This window comes from Saccostrea echinata, unplaced genomic scaffold (genome assembly GCF_033153115.1).
Source record: "Saccostrea echinata isolate AGI-Se365-2 ecotype Australia unplaced genomic scaffold, CSIRO_AGI_Sech_v1 ptg000034l, whole genome shotgun sequence".
NCBI lineage: Eukaryota > Metazoa > Mollusca > Bivalvia > Ostreida > Ostreidae > Saccostrea > Saccostrea echinata.
This window is the reverse complement of record NW_026889783.1, coordinates 5,138,778-5,161,116: the sequence shown is the minus strand read 5'-3', so window position 1 is coordinate 5,161,116 and position 22,339 is coordinate 5,138,778. Positions and strand designations below refer to the sequence as shown.

The window sequence follows — 22,339 nt, the reverse complement described above, 5'->3', positions numbered from 1 at the left end:
CACTCCATTATCTCTTTTTTTTTTAGAGAGAGAAATAATGAAAATTGGGAACAACAGAAGTTTGGGAATATGAGGCATTTTCTTTGTTCAGATGTCTGTGGGTCATTAATATTTCCTCGATTTTTCTTTGTGTTTGCGCTGAAATAATGCCACCACAGTGCCCGTATTTTGTGTATATTTACATTAAATATATAAATATCCTGATTGCTTATGCAATTGACAACCTCGCTGCGCAGTTATAATTGGCTGCTGTACAAACATGTTTAGGAATGAATCCAACTGATTCCATCAAGTTTACATTAGGGTATTCTACAAAAATATGGGATTTTTTGAAACCATAAATTAAGCATTTGCTATGTACAGCATGAATATTATTTACTGAAAATTCATTACAGTGCTGTTGGATTTTTTCCTTTTTTGCAATAAAACAAAATTAAAGCTGGTTTAAATGGTTATATTATACACATGTAAAAACACATGCACAAACATGACAAAGAATTAAATTGATGGATCGATTTCAGGAAAATAATTCAACTGCATTTCGACCTAGTCATATTTTCTAGGAAACGAACTGGTATTTCAAAAGTCTTTAATGCACTTTGTAAATGCAGTAATGAATATTTGGAGGAGAACAGTAAAGAGTGTTAGTAACTTTGTTTACCTAGTCAGCTGATGTATGTAAACATTACCACGTGCATTAGCATATTAAAGTTAACCCGACCAATCAAAAACGACCTTCAAGTTGCCTTGTCCAATGGAATCACTTGAATTCATTCTCTGCCGAGCAAATTGCTCATTTCCGCATAAACATAAACATTTGCGCATTAACCAAAACACAAAGGAAGAAGACTTGAAGCAGACATATTTTTTGAGGTAAATTTATTGGATTGAGGATGCCCTTTTTAAGTCGGGATTGGCGATCTCCGGGAGACCAGTGGGTGCGGACAAACGAAGGATGGGAAAGACTCAGGCTATGGCGAATCAAAATATTTGAGCGAATGAATGAAAATATATTGGCAAGGTACGTACGTATACATCACCCATCAGTCTACCCAAAGATTAATTCTTGCATGTGATTAATATTCATGCCATTAATATTGTATGTTACTCCTTGAATATATTTATTTCTGTCTGGCTCTATCATGTACAATTAATTAATCTAGATCGAGATCGACCTTTACAGATCAATTAATATATGAATTATCTATATTAATTATAACTGCTCACCTGCTATACCCAGCTCGAGAGTTACAGTATAGTATTAAATTATAGTCTCATCTCACCCTTAACTATACAACAAATAATGTTCAGTTTTCCACTAATTTACGTTGACAGACGCTTTCATGGGGGCAGTGACACCCCCCCCCCTTTCAGGATTTTTGTTAAAAATATTTAATATGCATCGGAATAGCAGAAAACTGAAATTATTGCAAAATTGAACACTTTATAAGAAATTATCTACTTCTAGGTTTATGCATGGAGTTTTTTGCTACATAATAAATTAAGCGTTTATTTTCGTTATTTCGTTCGGGGGGGGGGGGGGGGGCACGATCTCTTAATTAAGATGTAACTAAATACTGATATTTACAAATTGCATCTTATTTACATAGTAGAATATGGTATAAAAATTCGTGTCTCTGTTCATCTGTTCAACAGGTTCATTGATTAACGTAATTATGATATTCGTCAGAGAAAAAATTAAGAGAAGATAAATCATGTGATTTTGTCCCATTGATGATTTTTTTTTCTTTCTAATCGCAAAAACAAATTGAGTACTTCACAGACCGAGTGAAATTAAAACCTAGCACAAGGGTCTGACGGTCTATCAGCATATCCACTTCCCCAGGCACATTTTCAGTTGGGGGGAGGGGGCACTTCCAAATAAAAATTCCTTGACGTTTATAGTAAACAAAAAAAGGTAATCAGAAGTAATTATTATTATTGAGGGGGGGGGGGCATAATAAAAAGTCATTAGAGGTGATTATTGAGGAATCAGATCCTTAACTGAAGTAGCTAGCGCTACGTTTCTATAGTTTACTAAATATAAGCATAATTATTTGGGGGGGGGGGAGGGGTTCATCTATCTATTACGTTGCGTGTCTTTCTTATGAAATCAACTCAAACATGGACTTCAATATGAAGCATTTTGCTTGATTTCAGATTACTGCGGCTTGCCGTCATTGAGCGGGATGACACATGGCACAAACATCAACCACATATTCACTACATCAAAGGGATTTCAAAGGAGGTACACTCGAAATTTGATTTAAAATATTTGTAAAATTGTATTTATGCGTTTCTTGCAATTCCAGTCACAACTTTTTAGTGTGGAGATTTCCGTGTAGCTCCCCTCCCATACAAATTTACAAAATAATAATTTTTATATATTTAATATTGGATTAGAAAATGAATGTTTATTTTGTAGAGAAAGGTGATGACGAGTCTGAGTGAGGCGTTTGTTCACCTGGACATCACGGGGGCCGCCAGGGACCTCCGCAGATTCAATTACGTCAGAAAGGTAGGGAAATTAAATAACCTGTTGATCTCAAAATAACTGATTCCTGTTTTCCAATAGTAAACTGTATGTAGACGTATAACTAAAACGCATCGATTTCTTTGAATATTTATTGTACATAGCTGATGACATTCTGTTAATTCTGGTGTAAATGATGTCTATTTCCTTTCTATAGCTCATGTTTCTGCTGCTAAACCGGAACTTTCGATATCTGAGTGGGACGTCACAGAAAAATATCATTAACATCTTGGAGGAAATGACAAATCAAGGTAGACAAACTACCTGGCAGGCGTTAATCATATCCAAATGAGAATTTGAAATAACCTATAACAATCCTTTCATTTGCTCCGTTTAATTTACACCTTTACGTAGCGATCAAACAAATTTTAATTACAAGTACACTGGAACTTTTATCGATTTTGATGGTCCCTTCCCCCACAGCTGGGAGGAGACACATTGTTTTTGACGTGTTTTTGATTGCTCATCTATAGAGAAATATATCCAAAGCTCTTGAGCCCTTTATTGTAATGCATCAAAACCATGATTTTAATTCAAGATCATTTATTTAAGGTCAAGGTCAGTGGAAATATTGTCTGAAACACAGGAGCCCCTGATTGGAATAAATTCAAACTTGATTGTGATGTTGCCCATTTTGTAAAGTATGTCATATTCATGACTGAAGGTCATTTCTCAAAGGCCAATTTTGCTTAGTGATGTTATATAAATCATGTCTGGGGCATAATATGAATTGTAACTTCAGTGTGTTTTGCCTGTATCTTTATGATGTGTCTTGTTCTTGCTACGAAGTCTTGTACAGTATTAAATGCCAAGGTGCCATGGTGCAATGAAATGTTTTGTTATGTCATTAACTCAGCAACCATCAGTTCAAACAAATCCAATAGCTTCTGAGCAATACAGGCTGTTAGGCATTACATTTTTAAAGATAAAACTTTGAACAATATGATTGCCATCTAGGGGATTTAAAAGGGGTGAGAGTATAGTTCATCTTAATATACTATTTGAATATATTATATTTGGAGTTAATAATTCTGGCAAGGGAGTTTTGTTTTATAGTGCAGGTGAATGTTGAACAAAATATATATTTATTTTTCTAAATTTTTTCAACATAAATTGTAAAATCTGGTAGGCAGGATAAAAGAAATTTAAACAGGAATATGTAAAATGAATGTGTTCAGAAGAAATAAAATAAATATACATCAATCTGAAAACAAATCAATACAAAATAATTATGGATCTGTAAATTAATTTGACAGTGCTGAGGACTGAGATAAATGTACCAGCTATGAAGGCACTGTTGAACTGTGCTGTGAACTCACTGACAGATGGACAATACTCTCACATTGGCAGTGAATGTTTGTGGAACAAACATCGGGCAGCGGTGTCCAGAATGATCTCCAAGCTAGACAAATACCAGCTCAAACAGGTCAGTCTCAAGACATGTATAATTATAGACAGAATAATCTCCAAGCTAGACAAATAATAGCTCAAACAGGTCAGTGATTGGACAGATATAATATAGGTAGAATGATCTCCAAGCTAGACAAATACCAGCTCAAACAGGTCAGTGATTAGACAGGTGTAATATAGACAAAATGATCCCCAAACTAGACTAATACCAGCTCAAACAGGTCAGTGATTGGACAGGTATAATATAGACAGAATGATCTCCAAGATAGACAAATACCAGCTCAAACAGGTCAGTGATTAGACAGGTGTAATATAGACAAAATGATCTCCAAGCTAGACAAATACCACCTCAAACAGGTCAGTGATTAGACAGGTGTAATATAGACAAAATGATCTCCAAGCTAGACAAATACCACCTCAAACAGGTCAGTGATTAGACAGGTATAATTTAGACAGAATTATCTCCAAGCTAGACTAATACCAGCTCAAACAGGTCAGTGATTGGACAGGTATAATATAAACAGAATGATCTCTAAGCTAGACAAATACCACCTCAAACAGGTCAGTGATTGGACAGGTATAATATAGACAGAATGATCTCCAAGCTAGACAAATACCAGCTCAAACAGGTCAGTGATTGGACAGGTATAATATAGATAGAATGAACTCCAAGCTAGACTAATACCAGCTCAAACAGGTCAGTGATTGGACAGGTATTATATAGACAGAATGATCTCCAAGCTAGACAAATACCAGCTCAAACAGGTCAGTGATTAGACAGGTATAATATAGACAGAATGATCTACAAGGTAGACAAATACTTTCTCAAACAAGTCAATGAATGGAAGGTATAATACAGACAGAATGTTCTCTAAGCTAGACAAATACCAGCTCAAACAGGTCAGTGTACAGACAATTATAATAATAGACAGAATGATCTCTAAGCTAGACATTTACCAGCACAAATAGGTCAGTCAACAGACAGGTTTAGAGAATATGTCATACAGGTCAGTCAGCAAATAAAATAGACAATCTGACAAACAGATCAGTCACAAGACAGAAGGTCTAACAGTTCAGTCAGAACACATTTTTAGAGAATCGGTCAGATGTACCCAGGATATAGAAACTGACATGGGCCTGTTATGACACTGTATAGGCTGCATGTGTTCCAACTAAACTGTTGGGAATTCATTATATCTTTAAATGAACTTTGTGAAATTTTTTAAACATAAATTGATTTTTAGCTCACCTGAGCCAAAGGCTCAAGTGAGCTTTTCTGATCAGAACTTGTCCATTGTCTATCGTAGTCGGCATCATTGCTTTAAACTTTTCACATTTTCATCTTTTGCAACCAAATTTGCCACAAAGCATCCTTGGGTAAAGGGGATTAAAATTGTTCAAATGATACCCTATTTCAAGGAGAGATAATTTAGAATTAGTGAAAGTTTAAATGCATCTTTCAAATCTTTTCAAGACCCACTGGACCAGAAAAGATTAAGTTTATGTGATATTTTGTCTAATTAGATTTATACTTTTTTTTCAGAGACAGGCAGATGGGAAGCCAATGTTTGAAGATTTACCAGAGGATTGTGTGAGATGCATTTTCAGAAAACTCTCAGATCACACTGACATTATACACACAGGCCAGGCAAACTTAGCCAATCATAAGGTCTCTTCACAGATGTTGCTATGGAAACAGCTCTGTTTCTTCCACTTCAATGATCACCAGCTTCTAGTCTTCTTGCCACATGAACTTGGTCTGGATGAGGATAAAATCAACTGGAAGTACATCTATAGACGCTGCTATAAGTAAATAACCATGAAACATACTAGTAATAAACACAACCCTTATGATGCACAAATTACAGAGGAGAGAGAGAAACACCCTCTGCAACTTTTCTAATGTCTCAATTTCTTTGTAGGCGTTTCGGGATGAAAGACATCTTTACAGACCACTTGGCAATATGTTGTCACTGTGACACACTTTTTTGGCAGGTAAGGCAATATGTTGTCAATGAGACACACTTTTTTGGCAGGTAAGGCAATATGTTGTCACTGTGACACACTTTTTTGGCAGGTAAGGCAATATGTTGTCAATGAGACACACTTTTTTGGCAGGTAAGGCAATATGTTGTCACTGTGACACCCTTTTTTGGCAGGTAAGGCAATATGTTGTCACTGCTACACACTTTTGGTAGGCAAGGGAATATGTTGTCACTGTGACACACTATTTTGTCAGGTAAGGCAATATGTTATCACTGCGACACACTTTTTTGGCAGGTAAGGCAATATGTTGTCACTGAGACACACTTTTTTTGGCAGGTAAGTCAATACTTTTTTGGCATGTAAAGCAATATGTTGTCACTGCAAGAGACTTTTTTGGCAGGTAAGGCAATATGTTGTCATGTTGTGAAACACTTTTTTTTGGCAGGTAAGGCAAATATTTTGTAATTTTTTTTTAAGGGAAAAAAAATTAATTTTAAAAATTTGTTTTGTTTCAGTCCATTGGGCATCCATGCTTCAGTGACTCTGAGGGCAAGTCAAGACCTCTCTCTCCAGAGGCCTTTTTAGATCTGTTCTTGCTGTAGAGGGCATTATTTTTTTTTTTGATTATGGACTTAATCGGCCAATAGTGAGGGATTCCATAGGTTTCAGAACTCAATCTAGATTTGATTTTTTTGTCACTGCCAAATGAGAAAAGATCTGCTACAATGACTATGTCAGCCCCGGAAGGCGATCACAAACTACAAAAAATATCCCAGAAACTTAATTTATCACAAGAAATGGTATTTGTGTAATCCTCATCATTGAAAAACTTCATGAGCATTCAGTATAATACATGTACAATATCTGATGTATTTTCAAGTTTTTAGAGCCTTCACATAGTTTCTGGGATTGACTTCTTCTATTTTTCCTGTATGGAATATTGATCATGACATTTTTTCCTGGATAATACTGATCATGACATTTTTTCCTATCTACACAAAGTAAGAATATACATGTTGTATATATAGTCTATACATAATTCTGTTTTCATATATTTGTTTTGTAAAGTTTGATAAGGGTGTAAAGTTTACATGTGTATTGTCTTTCAAAATTCTTGAAGATATGTAAATATGTAAATATCATATACATGTATTATATTAGTATGAGTGATTTTTACATAGTTTATTTTGTTGTGAACATTTTTGTCAGTTCAATGCATTTTTTTTTCGTGTTGATTATTAAGTATTTTATTGCTTTACTGAGTGCTTTCAAATATTTTCCATTTCAAAAGTATTGTCTGTACATGATAAGTACATGTCTTATCTGTACTTGATATGTATATATGGTACATGATTTAGTGCAATTCTAAGATAATAACTGTGTTTGTATTAACTTGTAAACCCCACCTCCCTCAGAAAGTGCAATCTTGATGATGGAACCAGCATTTAAACCCACATTTTTATGAGAATAACAATTTTCATTGACAATTATAATGATAAAATCTAAATTAAAAAAAAAAATCTTCATTTTCTTTATACAGATTTATTATCCTGTTAAAAGTTTAAATTCCATAGTGGTAAATGTAAATTTAAGGTCATATGCCAAAACATAGTGAAGTTAGATGATATCATAAATAAAGACTTAATTTCTGTCAGAATATTAGATTTTATTATTACTGGATACTCTAATTTTTATAATAAAATGTTAAAAAACAGCAATATCTATTAAAGAATGGAATCTTTATAACATTTTTTAAAGCATGAAAATGTAAAATTCCATTTAATGAAATGTTGAGTGATTACTTTTTAGCACTTTATTGTGCCATAATTCTCACAGGTGTCCATACCAATAATAATTTTGAATAAGACAAATTTAATTTATTACATCTTATGTATAAGTGTTGTTGATATTTCCTCAATGTCTTTACAATTGTTTTTTCCTGCAAATATTTTGGAATTCTGAGAAAAGCCAATCTGAAATTAAAGGATTAAAAAAAAAACTTGTTCAGAATTTTGTTTTAGCAATTACTGAACAAAAGTCAAGAATCCAGTAATTAACCTAATTATCTACTTATTCCTCTTTCTGTCAATTATAGATTTAATCAGGAAATAATAGATGGGGTTGGAGTGGCCAAGTGTTTTTTAAATTCACGGTTTATTTTCTTCACTTGGCTTTAGGAGATTATTGAAAGTATTAGCTGCACATAGGAGATTAATGAGATTATAAGCTGCATATATGAAATTATTGAATATATAAGCTGCATACAGGAGGTTGTTGGACGTATAAGCTTCATATAGGAGATTGTTGAAAGTATATTATAAGCTAATAGAAGGTTGTTGAAACCCCCTGTTCTGTAGAATATAAGAACGTTGTCTTTAAGAGTCTGTTCCCTCGTGGTGGGTCTCTGATTCCCATTTCATCTATCGTGATTTATCGAGTGAGAAGGCATTTTCATTGAATAGATACAAAAAGACAACAGCGAAACCTAAAACCTGAATCAATTATGAAGTAATATTTCAGATGCACAATCCAATCTGTTGTGAGAATGCACGATTTAGATTCACACATCACAGAACAGGCTAATGTTGCATAACGGAATACAAACTTCTTTTAATTGAAATTCTGGGTTCTGTCATTTTCCCAAGAATCGGCTATTGTTATGTATAGAAATGTTTGAACTACATTTCCTTTTGCATTGACCTATTTTTGCCTACAGTTTACAAACTTGCGCTTTTGATTTGAGATGAAAAATTCCTTGATTAAGTGACACGTAAATCTCTTGCCGTCTTTGATCTTCAGAATTCGTCAGAATCTGCAATGAATACTAATGGTGCGTGATTATATCAATGTATGCTTTGAAAAACATAGAAAAACCCAACATGTTAAGATACCTGGCTTAGAAATCAATTTCTTAAATAACTTACCGGAAAAAGAGGCTGATATATATCAAGGGTAAACCTAAAAGGAACAATGGTCCGGGCCTTCAAGCGTATTAATTTCCTTAGCCCGAAACTCTGCAGTTAATACTGAGGACGATTTATTGGTTTTTAGTTAGATTTTCTTTCTTTTTTTGTTGGTAATTTGTGATGAATTTATTCTTACGGTGACTTGTTTTTATTCTTAATAAAGGTGAACACTTCTAAAAAGGGCGTACCAATGGTAGAGGTAACCAAAATTTCAATGACCGTGTGTAATTTTTTTTCGAAATGCCTTGTTCCTAAGAAGCCTATTGCATTGCTTTCAAAATACATGTATGCTCAATCTTGAATGGAAACATTCTTTTTCCTGTTGAAATAGGAGACAAGATTATGGAATGTCTGAAACAATGTATACTTAAATAGAAGTACTAATACAAGAAGCTATGACTTTGATGAGTTGTTAATCAGTATATATATATACATCATTTATCCTTCCTTTCCTAATTAAAGAAATATTATTTCCATATACTGGTTTTTACTTAGCCGTTTCTTGCCAAAATAATTGATTTTGACTAAAATACTGATCTCTACACACTGCATACTGGGGAGTTCCAATTCCTTTGTACGTTTATACAGTTCGAGCGACTGCCGTTAATACACGTTTGTAGCCAGTTCAAGAACTAGTATTCTTAACATTATATAATACCAGGATTAAGTAATTGAATACTTTATTTGCATATGTTTCCTCTATTTAATTTAGTAAGCAGCAGAGATTTCTGTTTATTAATATTGTGTTGTCATTAATGGAATTTCTTTTTCCGTGGGAGAATCACAGGTACCCTATTTTGAAAATGAATATTTTCATATTTATACGATGTAATTTTCTCAAAAGCCTAAAACCATCTTTCATCAGTGTATAGAGAATCCTTAACAGTATGTTTATCAGAAAAATGATTGAGTGAACCTCTGTTTTAATTGTAAACACAATGCATCACACGAGTTCAGAAGTCCAGAGTCACTGTATTACACACCCTGTATTACACACCCTGTATCAGCACCCTTTATTTCGCCCTTTTTACACTTTTCCAGAACATCTTTGTATTTTTCATTGGATCTTTTTCTATTGTTAATGAAGCTTATTTGAATTGTTATTTTCATAAGATATTTTATGTTATTCAAAATAATTATTTGTTTAATTTATAATTATTTCATTTCTTATGCCTCTTATGCCTCACTGGAATGCCTCGACCAATATCAGCCCTCTGGCCTTCGGCCTTCGGGCTGATATTGGAGTCTCGGGTTGATATGGGGTGTGATACAGATTTTGCCATGTATTATTCTCTATTGAAATAAAACTTCCTCAATGGTTCAATGCATTTTTATTGATTACCGACTTTTTAGCAAGATCTTAATTAATTAAATGCATGAAGATAATGTTTTTAGGTGGAATTGACTGACGCTTCTGGACTCTTACATTTGTCCTCAACTGATGAAGCTTAAAATAATGTTTCACAATTTACTTACCTTGTCATTGGTCATTTGCAAAATTATTTTGTTAAAAAACATTCTGATTTTACACACAAGTACCCTGAAGGTGATATTAAAAGTTGCTTGAGTTTCTGATTGACAATATCTGTTTGGTTTTTGGAGACCAGGTCTTCCAACAATCTGTTGGAATTCCCATGAATACCAATTGCGCCCCCTTATTAGCAGACCTATTTTTGTATTCATATAAGCAGAATTTATTTAAGATCTTATGCATGAGAAAAAGAAAACTCATGCTGTGGCCTTCAACTCGACATATAGATATAGGCCTATCGATGACGTATTATTGAATAACAATAGTTATTTCCATTCATTTGTCGACACGATATATCCCAGTGAGCTTGAGATAAGATACCACAGAGTCTGACTCATCTGTTTTATATTTGGATGTTTTACGAGAAAAAGACGTTAATGGTTATCTAAAAACAAAGCTAAATATGATAAACGTGATGACTTTAATTTCTCAATCGTCAACTTCCCTTACTTATGAAGCCTTTTGATACGGTCGACAGAGAATTACTACAATTTAGTCTGCTGAAGCATGGTATCGATGGAAACTTCTATCATGCAATAAAATCTCTCTATCTTAACACTGAATCTTGTATCCGGATAGGAGACCGCTAAACAGGGTGGTTCGAGTGTTCTTCAGGAGTTCGACAGGGAGATAATTTGTCGCCCACGTTATTTGCGCTTTTCATCAATGATCTCGCTACGGCCATCAAAGCATTAAATAAACGAGTACAGATTGAAGAAAATTTTAATTTAAGTATTCTATTGTATGCGGACGATATCGCAATCATTTCTCCGAACGAAAAGAACATGCAGGACATACTCAATGTTGTGAACTCGTGGTGTAAAAAATGGCGTCTTCGAATCAATCCAAATAAATCCAAAATAGTTCACTTTGTGAAAAAACGCAAAAAAAAGAAGTACTCATACATTTTATCTAGGAGGAGAAAATTTAGCTTATGAACCTTTTTACAAATATTTAGGTGTAATCTTTGATGAGAATATTGATTTTAAAAAAAAAATGCCGAAAATTTAGGAAAATCTGGAGGACGAGCTCTTGGATCTATGATATCTAAAATTCACTCCCTTAAAATGGACGGATTTGAAACATTTGAAAAGCTATCTCTCAACTGTGTTGCTCCTATTCTAGATTACTGCAATGGAGTTTAGGGAACCACAAATTATTATTGTGCAGAGATGGTGCAGTCCCGCGCCTTGCGGTATTTTTTAGGAGTACACCGATTTACCCCATTGATTGCAATCCAAGGAGAATGTGGTTGGATGCCATGCTACTATCGACATCAGATTAACGTCTTGCGATTCTGGAATCGTCTGGTGACACTAGAAAACGACCGTCTGACGAAGAAGATTTTCCTTTGGGATCGGAATCAAAATAACAGAACAAATTGGACCTCAAAAACTAAACTATTATTTGATTCTCTGAATATGCCGTATACAAACACAAACTTATCAACATGCAGCATAGAACTTGCCGAAAGACTTTTAATTGTACTTGTACTTTTACGTCATGTTGTATTATTTAATTATTGTACAATGTTTTCATAATTGTATTATTATTAATATGTTTAGAGGGCCCCGAGGAAGACTAGTGCATTGCACTAATCGGGTTACCCTCTTTAAATAAAGTATTATTATTATTATTATTATTATTATTAAAGACTCCTCTGTCAGAAAATTAAAACACAATGGATTGAAGATTTACAAAAAATTTCCAAACTATATAAGAACTTACCGTCTTTTTAAAAATCAATATGAACTGGAGCAGTACGTTAGTATGGATTCACCGAAACCTGTCCGATCAGTTATGGCAATGTTTCGTTGCAGTGTATTACCACTTCGAATTGAAACTGCATGTTATAAATCTGAGCCACCCCAAGACAGAATTTGCCAGTTTTGCGAAAATAACGAAATGAAAATGAAAAACATTTTTTACTACACTGTAAATTATATGAAATTAAAAGGATAGACTTCTTTCGTAAAATAGGTTTTAAAAATTTGTCAAATTTGTCTTCAGATGATACATTCTTTTCAGATATTTTATGTAAATTTCCCAGACATTCTGCAAACTTTATATTCGACGCTTTTAAAACTCGTCAGAATTTCACAAAAAGAACATTTTAATATAATTTATCTTCATTTATGTGCCTGTATATATGTATATTGTTAACATATAAACAGTGACATATAGGTCCTTTGGGCCGGGTGTAAAAAACTAAGTATATTGTTGTAAAATACACTGTATAACTGTATAATACACATGTCACTATAATAAATAATTTACTTACTTTTACTTACTTACTTACTATACCCTTATCTTCATCTGCATATTGGGTTTACATCTCTCAGTTGATTCGACTCGCAAGAGCGTGCTCTACGTATGTTGCTCTATGTATGAACAATTTCTAAAACGAGGTATGTTATTGACAAACAAGTTGATGAAACAAGAATATCAACAGTCTCGTTTAAAGTAATCATTTTGTAAGTTCTACGGTCGATACAATGACCTTGTCAGCAAATACAACCTATCATTAAGTCAAATGCTGACTAACTTTTTTCATACTAATTGTTAGGCCACTATTTTTTCCCACTGAATTGTCGGCAGATTTTTTTTCCCGTTATTTCCCGATCATGACAAGGAGCACACGGCTGATGTGACCGGTCGGCAGGGAATGCTCACTCCTCCATGGCACCTGATCCCACCTCTGATGTTTTTGAGGTTCGTGTTTGCTCTGCTCCTGATTTGTATTGTTTGAATGAACTTTTGAGCTTGAATACTGTTCGTTACCTCCATATATTTTATTATTAAAATGAGGACAAGGACTCGCATATAGATGTAGAAAGAGAAAGTAACAGAAAACATTCGGATTCAGCAGTGATGATATCCTTTGTTACACTGCAGTCAAGCTTCTGTGGGAATTAGTTTTGGTAAAGCAGAAATGTTCAACACTATACTTTAAAAAATATTAATATTTTTTGTGTGTTTTATACTCAAAGTATTGAGAATACTGTTAATTTTTTCTTTCATTTGTCATTTGTCATGGTACAAGTATTCGTAAAATGCAAGTTTTTTTTATTATGTGTGCTTTATTAAAATAAGAAAATGCAAACCATTCTCGAGAAACTGTACCTCTTAAACTGAAGAGTGAACTTTATTAACTTGAATTGCAACTGTGAAATAGATCAAAATAGACTGAAAGTGTTGTCAGGTTATCATACCAATATTCTGTCATTAGAATCTTAATTTAAATGACGGAAATTTAAAATAAATTATTCCCTTTAACGAATATACGTTGAACTGCTGCTTAATTTTAATGTAAGAATATTAACCCGGGTTAAAATTATTTTTCATTGCCACGCTTAATCCTTTAATTTCGTAGAAACGATTTGCTTTTAAGACTGAATTATAAACCATAATAAGGGGTAAGCGAAACGTCACTTAGTGTAATCCTCTCGCTAATTTTCACACCACATTAAAGGGTCGCCATATACCTCCCCAAGGAGCCAATGTCTCAACAAAAACTAAATAATATACTGAGTATACCCAAATTTGTGACGCGGTTATTTACATATCTTGTTCCTTTTATTTGATTTTAAGTGAATTTTTCGAGCGAATTTACAAACATGAAAATAATAAAAGTTGTAACAAATTTAATTAAGTTGTTTACCTGTTTGTCTGTCAGGTGCCGTCAGAGGTATTCTGCTTCATTAAGTAATATCAAAGTTGTGACAACATTATTTAAGCAATGCTTTGTTTATTTGTCATATCTTTTTATCATAATTTGTTTTTCGAGTGTATACAATGAATAAACATCAAACTTTTTATTCGTCGGTCGTCGTGTGTAATTACAGTTATATTACTATTTTTACGTAACCAAACACCAAGAAACGTACTGTTCCTTGATGCCATTTTCTCACACAAGTTTCAAAAGTGCACCCTTTTGCAAGTGTTATACGCGTGATTTAATAATGTGTTACATTATCAATAGGGTCTAGAAGGGTTGTAAAATTGCATTTTCGATAAATGCTGAAGTGACCATTTGTATTTCGTATTTCCTTTATCTGCAAACGATAAATATTTTTCCGGGGGGGGGGGGGGGTAGTCAAATATGTTTACATTAATAAACAGTTGAATCAAGCAACTTTAATCCCCCAAAAGATAACACGTAGAGCTTTGACTTATGACATGACCCTCGTAAAAGAAAGAATGTCACAGATCAGCCATAACTTCCGTTAACTAACAAACTCAAAAAAATGTGAAGTTTGTCGATCATAAAAAAGACAGTCAAATATCATCTTTTTTTGGAATTTAGACAATACATTTCTACTACATTAACTCTTTTGGTCGCAATTCACATCCCATAAGCCCAGTCATCATGCCATGCTAGAGGCTGTTTACTCTAATTACCGGATATGAGCAAATAAATAAAAATGTGTTAGAATAACTTGCCATTTATCAAGATATTCATACTTGACAATAATGACACTAAGGTACAATTATTCACTGGACCACCTCAGACCAAATATAGCGGTAGACCAATAGTTTGGGAGTCGATGACCAACCCTGTATGTTTCATTCCGTTTGGAGGGCCCACTTTTATCCAACCTTTCACTGGTGACAGTTAACTAATTACGGCCCTCAAACCTTTTAGTATAAAAAGTAATAACAAGGTTCATTAAGAAATTAAGCTCATAAACATTGACCAAGACAAAAAAAATGAAGGTAGGACATTTTTTTCGTTCTTTTTAGCTTTGCATAAATAAAGTTACATTCAAGATGTAATTTTATGCTTTTTTAAAAAAAAAAAAACAAACAAATTATTTGAGAATGCAAATTGTTTGAGAATGCAAATTATTTGCTTCGAAAGTGCAAATTTCGCGGCAAAATCCAGACTCTGCTGACATGATTGTTAATTGGTAGTAATTAGATATTGTAAAGTGTATCCTGTGAATGTAAAGCAATATGAGACGCAATTCTATTTTTTTTTTTAAATTATCTTGACGATCCAAAAAAAAAGTATGTAAAGTGTGTTTAAGAATTGTTGAGTTATAATTTGGAAACTTTTTAATCCAGATATGATTTTTTTTCCTCTGTACTAAATAGTAGCGTATTGCAAAAAAAATATCATATTTCACATATGTTAAGGTGAATCTGTTGGGTAATTTGTTGACCACCCAGACGCCTTAACATAATAATTATTTAGCAAAAAAAGAAAAAAGAAAAAAAAAAGAAAATAAAAATAAAAATAAAATAAATAAATAAATAAATAGATAAATAAATAAATAAAATATTAGAACTACAATTCAAGTGGACGGTTCTGTATTTGATTCCTGGGCCATCATGGCCTCTGGGTGTTTACAGAGGTTACCTCATCTCTGATTCCGTATCTTTAGTTGATAGAAGGTTAATTATATTTCTTGGTTAAATAATTTCGAGTCCCAACTTTTTCGTAAAAAGGGGGTGGAGATGGGATGTCAACTTTAATAGTGAAATTTACTATATTTTAATGCAGAACTCCTCCTTTCCAGGAGGTTTAAAAGGGTATATACGAGTTTAGTAAAAATGGCCTTGGTCACCCATCCCTCTTAAAGGGGCATGGAATATTTGTTTATTTGTTTGTTTGTATGTTGTTTAACGTCCCTCTCGAGAATATTTCACTCATATGGAGACGCCACCACTTGCCGGTGGAGAGCTGCAAATTTTGTCCTATACTCTGCACTTACGGCCATTGAGCAGTGAGGGATCTTTTTCGTGCCAGCACCAACTGCGACACGGGACCTCGGTTTACACGGTCTCATCCAAAAGACCGGTCTTCCACGTCCCACAGTGGGATTCGAACCCGCGACGTAAGGATCAACTCCTTACTTCGCGACTCTAGAGCGGACGCTCTAACCACTGCGCCACGCGGGCGACGCATGGAATATTTGCATTGCTGTTTAAAATTTGAAATTTCTATTTTTATTTCAAACACAGCTTCAGTTTCGTTATTTGAGCTTACATGAAGATTCTTAATACTCAATGTTATCGGCAATCTTTATAACCTTACACTGAACACTTGTATTTGTAAACATTGGCACGACTCTTTTTGTTTAATGTTTACTTTTACCAGGTGTGTTCGATTTGCTGACATTGCTCACATCACTGACCACAAACTGACACCATTGGCGTGCTGGATTTGCTTTCTTACACATTAGGCTTTACTTTTCTTGATTCTAGTTTTAATGTCTTTTACTAATTTACCTCAGATTTCCGGGCCCCTTTTCCTTAAATATTTTGAATAAATTTTAGTTTACGAAAGTGCAAGGATGTTTGGTAATCAAACATGCCCGTAGTTTTTACAAAATAATTTTCACATAGAAGTTTCTATATAGATTTTTATTATATATCAGCCTAATAGGCTTTTGCAATACTGTATACAGGGTTATTTTCGCCCTTTCACACTTATAAACAATTTTGCCCCGTTTTAAATTCGCCCACTCATAGTTTTGTTTAAGAAATTATACTGTATTCTTTGAATTCGCCCCGTTTTAAATTCGCCCAAATGAGGGTAGGGCGAAAGGGGCGAAAATAAAACGGGGGCGAAAATTTCCCTGTATACAGTATATAATTCGTTAAATTCTTCCAAAAATTTTGAAGACTGTAAACTTCAAATGTGTCCATGTGCCTTTAACAATTCTGCGGATTCAGTGGCACAGGGATGGTAGATGATCAGAAGAGATATGCATTTTCTTTTGGTCAAAAGAAATCAGGTCAAGCCTAAAATTATTAAAGGTTTTTAGCTCACCTGAGCTGAAAGCTCAAGTGAGCTTTTCTGATCACCCATTGTCCGTCGTCCGTCCGTCTGTCTGTCTGTCCGTCCGTCCGTCTGTAAACTTTTCACATTTTCAACTTCTTCTCAAGAACCACTTGGCCAATTTTAACAAAAATTGGCACAAAACATCCTTGGGTGATGGGGAGTTAAATTGTAAAAATGAAGGGCCAAGCCCCCTTACAAAGGGAGATAATCAAGAAAAGGCAAAAATAGGGTGGGGTCATTAAAAAATCTTCTTCTCAAGAACTACTGGGCCAGAAAAGCTGAAACTTATGTGGAAGCATTCTGGGGTAGTGTAGATTTTAAATTGTTAAAATCATGACTACCGGGGGTAGGGCGGGGAAACAATAGGGAATCCAAGTTTTACATTGAAATATATAGAAAAAATCTTTAAAAATCTTCTTCTCAAGAACCACTGGGCCAGAAAAGCTGAAACTAATGTGGAAGCATCTTGGGGTAGTGTAGATTCTAAATTATTAAAATCATGACCCCCGGGGGTAGGGCGGGGCCACAATAGGGAATCTAAGTTTTACATTGAAATATATAGAAAAAATCTTTAAAAATCTTCTTCTCAAGAACCACTGGTCCAGAAAAGCTGAAACTAATGTGGAAGCATCTTGGGGGTAGTGTAGATTCTAAATTGTTAAAATCATGACCCCCGGGGGTGGGGCGGGGCCACAATAGGGAATCCATTTTTTACATTGAAATATATAGAAAAAATCTTTAAAAATCTTCTTATCAAGAACCATTGGGCCAGAAAAGCTGAAACTAATGTGGAAGCATCTTGGGGTAGTGTAGATTTTAAATTGTTGAAATCTTGACCCCTGGGGGTAGGGCGGGGCGACAATAGGGAATCCAAGTTTTACATTGAAATATATAGAAAAAATCTTTAAAAATCTTCTTCTCAAGAACCACTGGTCCAGAAAAGCTGAAACTTATGTGGAAGCATCTTGGGTTGTGTAGATTCTAAATTGTTAAAATCATGACCCCCGGGGGTAGGGCGGGGCCACAATAGGGAATCCAAATTTTACATTGAAATATATAGAAAAAATTTTTAAAAATCTTCTTCTCAAGAACCACTGGTCCAGAAAAGCTGAAACTTATGTGGAAGCATCTTGGGTTGTGTAGATTCTAAATTGTTAAAATCATGACCCCCGGGGGTAGGGCGGGGCGACAATAGGGAATCCAAATTTTACATTGAAATATATAGAAAAAATCTTTAAAAATCTTCTTCTCAAGAACCACTGGGCCAGAAAAGCTGAAACTTATGTGAAGTATCCTGGGGTAGTGTAGATTCTAATTTTTTAAAAAAAAAAAAAAAAAAGGATCCCTGGGGGTAGGGCGGGGCCACAATAGGGAATCCATTTTTTACATTGAAATATATAGAAAAAATCTTTAAAAATCTTCTTCTCAAGAACCACTGGGCCAGAAAAGCTGAAACTTATATGGAAGTATCCTGGGGTAGTGTAGATTATAAATTGTTAAAATCATGACCCCTGGGATAGGATAGGACCACAAGAGGTGTTTTACATGGGGGAAAGTCTGGTGAAGAACAGCAGGGCCAAAGTTACTCAGGTGAGCGTTGTGGCCCAGGGGCCTCTTGTTATTCTTGTGAACACAGTATGTAAGTACCTATGACCCTTTCAGTTAAAATTGTAGATGACAGGGAAACATGCATATTCATTTAAACATAAATAGGGTCAAGGTCATAGAAAGAGTTATTAAATTGTTGATAAGATTTAGAGCAATTCGTAAATTTGCTGTAATTAAGGCTTACTTGTTGTGGAGATGAAATAATCTCACGGATATATTTACTTACAGACGGTACTAACGTGTCTTTGCATACTGTTAGTCCATAGAAGTGAGGAAAGCTCTCCATTTAAGAACACAGACAAAGAGTGCCGAACTATGCTTCCCTCTGGGTCACGATCACCCCCGAGGAAGGACAAAAACCTATTTAAAGTTGCTGTTAGTGACACAATTTACCATGAAGCAATGCATCACATTCAAGGTATGAAAAAAAAAATCCAGAGATGTTCACTACTTGAATAGAAGCGCTATATCTAGCCATTTCCCATTTACTTATATGTTGGATGAGGGTTTAAGGTAAATTCCTTTTGAAGGTTAAAAACGAATTTTACATGCGAAATATCTCTTTTTTAGAACCTTAATAGAGAATCATTCTATCCATTTCATAAACAGTGTTCGTTTTAATTTTTTTTGCAGTAAGTGTGGAAAACATGACAGATCGACCGATAATTGGAGTGTTATTGCAGCCCAGATTGGGCGGATGTGAGGGACCGGATGTCGATCACAATGTGGGAGAGTTCGAAATGATTCCCGGAAATGATTACTTCAAATTCCTCAACTGCAGAAGAAATCCAAAGGTAACTCGCTCAGAGATGTGAAGAATTTCGATTCTATCGCTGTTTTACTATTTGGAAAATAAAATTAAGGATGTCTCTCGATCTTATTTGAAGGCGGGGATTTGTCTACTTTAAGAAGAGTAAAATTAAGGATGTTTCGTCCTATTTCAGGTCGCGGTTTTTTTTACTATAAGAAGAGTAAAATTAAGGATGTTTCTCTTTATTTCAGGGTGCGGTTTCGACCAAACACTGGACAGGTAAACCTTACCAAGGAAAAATAGAAGTCAATTTTATCATTACCAACACCAAGAGAAAACTCAGATTTAGGTATTTATTTCATGGCATTAAACATTAAAAAAAAAACAAAAAAAAAAACAGAACAATTGTTAGATCACGAGGATGGCTTGAATATCTGCTGATTTTATTCCTCTTCACATGGAGGCAAATATATAAATTGTAAATCTTTTTTGGCATTGTTGTATTGCTGAATAGTTTGTTTCAGTATACTACACTTGTACGAGTATACATGTATATGAAAATGCAAATATCTTCGTTGCATCGAAAAGAAAAACTCATTTTGATGTAGCATTCTTACACACTTGTAGCATTTGGGCACCATTCGTATTTTATTTAAATTATCAGTTATAATTAAACGTATTTGCATATCATGGTAAGTATCGCTCTTAAGGTAGAAAACATATTGGTCGACGCATATAAAGATGTATAGAAGATTAAATCCAACTATAAATTGTCAACAGTGCCGCTGATGTGATCTTAAGATAAACTTAACAAGATATCTGCTGTATTTTTAGTATTTTTTAAAGATTTATATTGAAAGCAAACAATCCTCCCTCCCAAAATTCAAAGATCTCTTTCCATTTAAAGTCTTATCTACACCCGAACAACTGATTTAATTGTATACAAAAATCTCCTCATACTTTTAGCTACCCTTTGGTTCTGAAGGAAGCTGTATTGTGATTTAAAGTACATTTGATGGTAATAATCTATACACCAATTAAATCAAAGAACCATGTTGTTTTGAAACGGCGTTAACTGAGCATTGCGTTTGGTTCCTCGCCATTTAACAAGTATGGAAAATTCACAATCTCCGTCGACAATCAAATCATACACTACAATAAAATTCATCTTGGAGATTATGTAGAGCATTCTTGAATATAGGAATTTAATATAAAAAAAATAGTACAACAGTTAAACTTAATTTATGATTCATTTACATTCTAACCTCACAAAGATTTCAACAGCTCGACGTTAGAATTTTAATTAGAATGGAGAATGTTTATCAAATTTCTAATAATTTCAAATTGAACCTGCTTAAATGGAAAAATCAATATCATTGCCGATTGAATTTTGTCGATTCTATCCGATTTATTCTTAGTCGTGGCGGTTTCTGTTATGCTTTGCTTCTCTTGACACCCTTTATATAATCGTCCGCGCGACATAGTGGTTAGAATGTTTCGTTCTAGAGTCGCGTAGTTAGGAGATGATTCTTACGTATGGGTCCATGCATGTCCACTACGGTACATGGACGGACAATGGTGTTGCATTAGTGTTGGTACGTAAAAGATACCCCATGCACTGCACAATGACCAGAAGCGCCTAGAATTTGCAGCCTTTCACCGGCTATGCGTGGCGTCATAACATGAGTAAAAAATTCTAGAAGTAAACAAACAATTAAACAACCCTTTAAAGCAAAAATTCTGATGTACTTGGATTAAGCATCCATTTTTGGTGTATATGGAGTGATAATTGACATTGAAGCACGTGACAATCCTTGTAAAGCCGGCTTCATTTATCAACTCGCACACACTAACAAGTATAGCTTTTTTCAAAAAAAGCTTTGCCGTCTTTAGGAACAACCTTAAATAGTAAAATTACATACACTGTACATGTATTAGACCGAATTATTCTTGAGTAGTTCTTGAAATTGTACTTCTGCAACAGCTTTTCACAGACACTAACCTAATTTTGGTGTTTTAAGGTACACAGACAAGTTTGGCTCTTCCTCAGTTTTTACTTTTGATTATTTTTCAGAGCCACCATCATAGGTAGTCATGGTAACCTGTATGTAAATAACGATAGCGAAGAAATTCGGTACGTGGCAATAAAAAGCAGCGACCAAGATGATTCAAAGGAGTGTCCAAAACTCAAAGCACTTCCTCAAATTGCCGAAAACGAGGCTGCATCAGACTACAGGAGCAACATCAACAAGTTCTCACTTCTTTTATATATTTTGTTATATCTTACAAGACATTTGTTAACATGATTTGGACATTGTTTTTAGAAAAGAATTAAGAGTTAAGAGAATTAATTGAAATCCAGAAGAATTCTAAACCCGTTTCTTAAGCTTGGGTGGAGAGGACAACACATTTTTTTTTCTCTCAAATCATGTTACTTTCATTAAAGGGCATTTGTAGGGGTTTTCTTAATTTCTGACATTTTAAGAAGTAGCCAATGGGGAAGACGTGTTGGTTTTGGCATGGTTTTCTGTCTGCCTGTCACAAAATTGTACCTGGGCCATACGTATCACACCCTGTATTGGAACGGATTCAATTTTCAGTATGACTGAAAGGTTTAACATATATTCTGACTAAAGGTCATATCCCAAGGTCACTTGGTATTGAAATAGTATTAAAAAAGTGTTTGGACCACAACGAATTCAAATTGATTTAAACTTCGATATGTTAGTGCCAATGTCTCAATCTTGATTCAAAGTCAAATCAG

General features: G+C 34.3%; 2 protein-coding genes across 2 annotated transcripts; both read left to right on the top strand.

The window, feature by feature from the left end:
• The first annotated feature begins 791 nt into the window (after positions 1-791).
• LOC133199430 (F-box only protein 32-like) lies at positions 792-7,015 on the top strand. Its single transcript, XM_061335235.1, has 8 exons — positions 792-1,021; positions 2,161-2,248; positions 2,426-2,518; positions 2,691-2,784; positions 3,790-3,959; positions 5,487-5,752; positions 5,866-5,938; positions 6,445-7,015. Exons 1-8 carry the CDS (start codon positions 894-896, stop codon positions 6,529-6,531), a joined length of 999 nt encoding a protein of 332 aa, XP_061191219.1. The 5' UTR covers positions 792-893; the 3' UTR covers positions 6,532-7,015.
• An 11,746-nt stretch (positions 7,016-18,761) lies between these two features.
• LOC133199664 (uncharacterized) lies at positions 18,762-21,881 on the top strand. Its single transcript, XM_061335537.1, has 5 exons — positions 18,762-18,776; positions 19,053-19,242; positions 19,458-19,618; positions 19,827-19,924; positions 21,650-21,881. The coding sequence occupies exons 1-5, from the start codon at positions 18,762-18,764 to the stop codon at positions 21,879-21,881; spliced, it is 696 nt and encodes a 231-aa protein (XP_061191521.1).
• The last annotated feature ends 458 nt before the right edge of the window (positions 21,882-22,339 follow it).